The sequence below is a fragment of the Macrobrachium rosenbergii genome, chromosome 11 (assembly GCF_040412425.1).
Source record: "Macrobrachium rosenbergii isolate ZJJX-2024 chromosome 11, ASM4041242v1, whole genome shotgun sequence".
NCBI lineage: Eukaryota > Metazoa > Arthropoda > Malacostraca > Decapoda > Palaemonidae > Macrobrachium > Macrobrachium rosenbergii.
The window spans coordinates 41450617-41457598 of NC_089751.1; the positions used below are offsets into that span (position 1 = coordinate 41450617).

The window sequence follows — 6982 nt, forward strand, 5'->3', positions numbered from 1 at the left end:
AAACCGAATTTACCAACATAAGGAATCATGCCGATAAATGCAAATATTCCATTCAACACAAAGACTTTAAGGTTTTGGGTAGAGCCTCCAATCATAAGCTTTTAACAATTAATGGAATCATTGTTTATTAAAAAAAAAAAAACTGGTCCCCTCACTGAACACCCATGCCACGTCTACACCTCTTTATCTCTCGTGAACTGGTTACGTTTTTGGTTTTCCTTCCTCTGCCTCCACAGTCAACGATTGGTCCTTATTCATATTTTTAGCTGTGTTTGTTTTATTGTAACTTATATATTGTGTATTTAAATATTTGAGCAGAGGACCTAGTTAAAAATTGTTGTGGCTCTTGGTAAAGTTCATACCAATATGTATTTATACATAAGGGTGCGTGCACAGACGCATATAATATATATATATATATATATATATATATATATATATATATATATATATGTAAATGAACATACAAGTAACGGGGTACCTGAACATCCACAGAAGTCATCAGAGTTAAAATGCTCTCAGTTGAGCTACTGGTTGGTCAGGAAGCTAATTAAAAGTAGCTGGAATGCAAGGTGTGTAGCCTGCTCATGTAATTCCTTGGGTATTGTCAAGGCACATAGGTCCCAACTTCGTTTGCGACTCAGGCAAGTGAATGGTGTCGCCTTGACTTTCTTGAGCGTTCTAGGTTCGTTCAAATCCCGTGTTTGGCTGTCAGGAAGAGAGAGACAGACAGACAGACAGAATTTCTACCAAAGAAGCTAAAAAAAACAAAGCTTCCGGAGAATGGAACGCCTCTACGTAAACAAAGGAAAACGAATAAAGAATAGAAATAATTGTTTGAATAAATGCCCGAAAGGTTGATTTTCAATACATACTCAGAGAAGTTAGGGAACCCCAAGACTGTAGAAGGCTTGCATGGTCACCATCTTGCGTCAGGCATTCATACTAGTCACCTGAAATAACATAATTGCCGCAAATAGCATCCTGCATATTTCAGTCACTCAAAAAACAAAGGACGGATACACGCAAATATTTTGCATAAAAACTCAGGTATTATTTTAACAACAATGCAAGGGGTAAATAGGAGTATTTATAATATCTGTCTGTACTTGATTACGAATCATAACTACTTATTTGTTTTCATCTTATATCGTAGTGACAAAATTGCCATGCCAATGAAAAGTTTTTCACAAGAATTACGAAAAGAAATATGCTACACGCGTATTCTACAAAATGCTACGGGCTATTTCGTGAGCTTTAAAAGAAATTAAGAGGTGCGATTAGAAAAATCCATTCATAATGTGTTGTATTTTATAGTTCCATGAAAAATTAGATCAAAGAAGGGCGTCATAAATTAATAGAATTCTTAAAAAGTGAGCGACTTCAAGGATATGCATGAATCGCTTTCGTTCAGTTTCAAGGAAGCAAGACACTACGGAGCCTTTAGGATCCTTGGCAAAAGATTTCTTCGGGAGAGACATGGTTAGCGCAGAATTGCTTGAACTTCTGGTCCTTCAACCACTACAATTTTTGGAACGGTGTACGTTAAACTGGAGTTTGCGTAGTTCCCCTTTTTGAGTGCTGCTAGTTTGATTCTTCATCTTATTGTAATTGGTCATGTTCTGGAGTGTTTTTGACGAAGCTGTTCATCGTGTGACTAGGCATCGGTTGAGCACCCGCGAATGGCGCTTGGTTTTTCCGGTGATTAGGCTTATTGTCACTTCGTTGGTTCAACTATAGTTCCGGCTTTTGCAAGGTAAATTATATAAATTATACTAACTTTTTATATTGCTAATATTGTTTAAGAAGTTTTGAAGACTTTAGTGTTAACGTAAGATTTTTATAAACAAGCTTGTTGCGTTCATATTAATCTGACAGCGCTTTTTAGTACGAATGTTACTGCGGGGTTTGGCCTCAACGATATACAAATCGTTTATAGCTTGGCATTGAAACTGGTTTTTCTGCCAGCCTTTAACCATAACCTGACGTGAATAGAACTCCCAGACTTTACTGTAGCAGCGCAATAACTCTTAAGCTCTCTTTTCCAGGGGTTTGGTACGAGGTTAGCCTATGTTGTGATCCTATTTTCACAATGAATTTTCAAACGGGAAGGTAACTCTTCAGTAACAGGTATGTGGCATTTTTTCTAAGTTTACTATTGAGTTGTTTTAAAATTTACTTGTATACTATTCTTGAACAACTCTATTTTATCCTCCACCCCTCAGGGGCGGGCGCCCCTGTTGGGGTGGGGGAGCCACCGTGTCTTGCATAGTAGGTCGTAAGACCTACTATGCAGGTTCTAGAGTGGTTTTGCGCTCACTAATTAGACTTTTTCCTTTCAGGTGATAGGTATTAGCTGAAATAAATTACCTAGACTTGAGTTCAGATAGGTATTTAGTGTTTAAATGCCCTTAGCTACCTCCCACTCATGAAAATATGTAGAGGCTCTCGTGGTTTGAGGAAATTTTAGATACTTATAAATGTTAATTTCCAGTATTCGAATAGGCTAATGTACAGGTCAGGAGGTAAAGTATTTGTAATAGTTTTAAAATTTTCTATACCAGAAAATGGATAGATTTGTGGTTAGGTTAATTAAGTTTTAGTTTTGAAGGTTTTGTATGTATTTAAATTTTGAAGTGTTTTGTCTCACGCAGTTTTCAGTAGATTCGGATTTGGTATATCCTTTATTGCTACCAAAACTCACTGGTTAGGGGGCTCCGGTAATGTACGGGTCATTTGTGATAATTAAGCTTGTGTAAACCCTTAGCTAGTCCCTTGAAAATCATCCAAGCACCAGTTTTCCCCGGACAATCTGGTTATGGAAGCTCCCACAATGTACGGGTCTTCGTGATAATTAGGCTTGTGTAACCCCAAGCTAGGCCCTTGATAATCATTAAAGCCACGCTGATAATTAAAGCCACGCTGAAGTTTTCCCCGGACAATGATTGAGTCAGATAATGTTTAGATTTGTACTGTTAGCCGATGTAATTTTGTACTGTTAGCCAATGAAATTTAAGTTCAATAACATAACTTGTTAGTGAGGCGTAGCAGGAATTTTGAACGCCTGCTCACTAGACAGGACGTAAGAAAGATTTTGTATAGACTAAGGTACAGAAATTTTGAAGTTACAGATATTTTTTGCATTGAATAATTTTAGTGTCAGTTGAATAATTTTAGTGTCAGTTTACCTTGAGTGGGGTGTATTTTAGTTGGCCTGGTATGTAGGTTAGTTTTGATACAAGTAGGTTACTCATAGCATAAGCAATGAATCTGAGATGTTATCAGCTGACAATGAGTTTATTACCCAATGAACGCTAGCCAATGGGTTTGATATATTAACGCTAGCCAATGGGTTTGATATATTAACGCTAGCCAATGGGTTTGATATATTAACGCTAGCCAATGGGTTTGATATATTAACGCTAGCCAATGGGTTTGATATATTAACGCTAGCCAATGGGTTTGATATATTAACGCTAGCCAATGGGTTGTGATGCTATTCATGAATACAGGCAGTGAGCTGGCAATGGGTTGTGATGCTATCCACGAACATAGACAATGAGTTTATCCATTAACAATGTCTGAGGCTCTCAAAGAACACAAGCAGTGAATATATGGTCTGCCAACAGTTAATTTGTAATGCTGTTCATAAACACTGGCTCGACTTATTCCACTCTCGAAAAGGGTAGCTAGTCACAACGTGTAAATTGTGATACTTACGCGCTGTTTGTGGAACTATTCATGGACACGTTCAAATTTTTATCCATGAACGGAGGCAGTGAGTTTGGGATACTATCCGTGGTCAAGGCAGTTTGTAATGCTATTCATTAACGTAAGATTGGTAAGTTAGTTTCTGATTTTTTGTTATCCATTTTGTGAAAGAGACATTCCATTACTTTCGTGTTTGCCATGCTATCCTTAGGTGTCATATTTTTTTCCAATATAGTGCGTGAAAGTTTCAAAGGTCACCAGGCAGTTAATACAAATACATAAAGTTTCCGAAATCCAGTATCCCAAAGTATGACCTGTTTATATTTTACAATTGGGCGCAAAACGGATTCATGGAAGGTCTGTTTTCCCTCCCAAACGAGCGTATACGTACGGTTGAGTAGTATTAAATATTTGAACTGGAAGGCCAGTGGGTTCCTTTTAAGAAGGACAAGTGGTTGTAGTATATGGGTCATCTTGCAAAGTAAGTTTTCAAGTTTTTTATAAATTTCAAATTAGTTTATGGTTAAAGTGAAAAACTTTCTTTAAAAGCTCATTAGTGGCATGTAGAGTATAAATGGTTCACTTATGTTGCTTGAGTGTATAGATTATATGAAATTCCCATAGAGTAACTTTAATAATTGTTAGTGGATAACTTTGTACACTGACTGGAGTAAAGTAACATATGCGAGCAATTAATGAATGATTCCAGGAGTTTTTAAATTTTAAGTTCTCGTAATTCAGAATAGTTGCACTAAACCAAAAATTCACTTAATAGCTTGAATGCTGTGCCCTCAGGACTTTTTCTGCTGCCTTTGTTTTTCTGTTACAGGTCAGGTCTTGTCAGAGGAACCAGAGTTCAACGAAATACACGGACAGGGGGCGGATTTGCGAACGTTTGTTTAGCTACTTCAAGATCTCTACTAGCTTGATGTAGGCTTTCAAATTTTGAGATTTTAAAGTTTTAAACGCTGTGCTTTTCTTTGTCTCTCAGCTATGGTACTTTTTTAAACTTGCCATTTGTCTTTGATTATTGCTCATATGAAAGGTTAATAAATAATGAATCTTCAGTTCTCAGTTCTTAACTCACTTCCTTAGTACATCAGTAAGGAAAATAAAGCATGTGGATTATAATCAGAATTTTACAGGTTTTGAAGGAAAAAAACACCATTTAGAAATAGTGTGAACGATTATGCGTGTTGAGTCCTTTAATTTTTATCAATGCAAATTAACGCAAGCTTCTCGCATAGTATTAATGAAAACATTTGGCCAATATCTATGGTCGAACTGCTGGTAGTTGAGTATAGGTTGCGGCTACTCAAATGTACTTAACAGGATAATTTCTGGGTCAAACAAATCTGAGGCCATATGTAGAACGTAAGAGAATTGGAGAATTACTGTTAATATTGAATATTTACCAAAACAGCCATTAAATACTGTGGGGGAATGATGCGTAGTTTTACTAGAAACTGGTGATTTAGAAGCTAAAACTTTAATATTTCTTTGCTACATGGAGCTAACTAGTTCAAAGAAAACTGACTTTTCATTGGAATGATAAATGGTTATGGCCAGCTCCACCAGCATGGACAACGGTCATGAAAGTACATGGCTCAATATAGGACTTAACGTAGATTTGCATGACGTTTTCAGCGTGGAGGTGGGGGTTGGATTCTTTTAACCTACAGACCTGGTTAACCACAATAAGCCTTGAGACGCAATTGCATTTATCAGAAACTAACTTGAACAATCAAGTTTATTAGGTCACTAGTGTTTGTGAATTTTATATATAACTAATATTGAGCGAAGTTATTTAACTTGGTAACTCAACGTGGTTTGGATGATTTTAAAATGATTACTGCTAGAATAGGGTTGCTTTAAGTGTATGTTAGTGTTAGGGGTTGCTATAACCTACTGCAAGTAGGTTAAGGAAATTAAATCGACTAGAAGTTTTATAATTGATTAGTAAAACGAGTTTTTAATCGCTGAATGGCTTACAGCACCCATATTTAAAAAGTTCCTATTTAATAACGGTTTTTATATTGGTTGCCCTAGAACAAGGATTGCGATTAAATGGAGTTTAATCTTTCTATTCCATCCGTGAATTGTGGAATGAATTCCGGGAAACTGGTATCAGGCACGAACAGTAATCATTATGGTGAAAAAGCTGGTCTACGATTTTGAAGGTAACAGGATAATTTGCCCTAATTTAATTGTTTTAACACGAATCGTGTTTTCGTTCGACATGGGTCATCCCTTTTTTTTTTCTTAATGTCCAAAGTACAATATAAATTATAATTACAATATTACGTTCTGGAATTCTCGTGTAACATTATCATCAAGCAGTTAAAATAAAAGGCAGTTAATCTGTACTACTTATTGCCTTTTATATTAAACTTACCAACCACAAGCTCAGGAAGGAAAACATTCTTCAAATGCTGGCCCGTAGACACATTTGATACCCCTTCTGCATAGGCTACAATTTTTAATAACCAACTGTTAAAGCAAAACTTACTTTTGATGAATGACAAATTGTGATTACAAATTTTTGTTCTACTGACCCAAACTGCATGAAAGGCATTTATAAAACATTCTTGTGCTTTGTTACAAGCGTCATACAACGCTTTTTGGAAATACCACAAAACGTCTTAAATGAACGCAGAAGTAAAACGTGTAAGACACTTTCCCCACATTTATCACCAGTCATGATCCTAAGTTTTAAAACTAGTCGATGGTTAGTGACAATAACACAATGTACATATTTATACAGGTTTTAAGTATGGGTAAACTAAATGTCACTGTTAATCAGTACAGGAAAGCTCTTGTGGTTACTATCAGAAACACTGAAATACCAATCGAAAAAAAAACCACGGGGAATAGTACGCATATTCTCGGAGTCTCAAAGTTTACCCTCATTTTGCAATGTACACTCAGTTCGATATTTTTAACCACTCGTAATGCCGTACAACTAAAAATCGACAGAGCTTTTGTAGTATCAATAATTCCTAGACCACCTTCAAATTTACGTAAACAGCGTCTCTCTTCGAACCGGGCGATCCTTTCCGAAGGTTATTAAATATACACTAATTTATTTCAGAAACCTGAATTGATGAGAATATCCCGGAAGATTGTTAAAGGACGGCCACACATCATATTTACTAACCATCATTTTATTTACCAACAATTTCTAAGTAAGTTTCCTCAAACACTACGATATACAATTCCAAGGATCTTTAGGCGGGATGTAGCTTTAACCATGGCAGCTGGGCTAGGGCCT

The 6982-nt window shown here is 36.3% G+C and overlaps 1 protein-coding gene across 2 annotated transcripts in view; it reads left to right on the forward strand.

The window, feature by feature from the left end:
* The window catches only part of LOC136843358 (glutamate receptor-like), a 36483-nt gene extending 31705 nt beyond the window's left edge, over nt 1-4778 (forward strand). The window contains exons 16-17 of one of the 2 annotated variants that reach the window (XM_067111694.1): nt 2049-2130; nt 4541-4674. In XM_067111694.1, coding sequence (XP_066967795.1) covers nt 2049-2096 — 48 coding nt within the window. In that variant the 3' untranslated portion in view covers nt 2097-2130; nt 4541-4674. Of the gene's footprint in view, nt 1-2048 lie in introns of both variants that reach the window. The other variant, XM_067111693.1, reaches the window with a different exon arrangement.
* Nucleotides 4779-6982: the final 2204 nt, after the last annotated feature.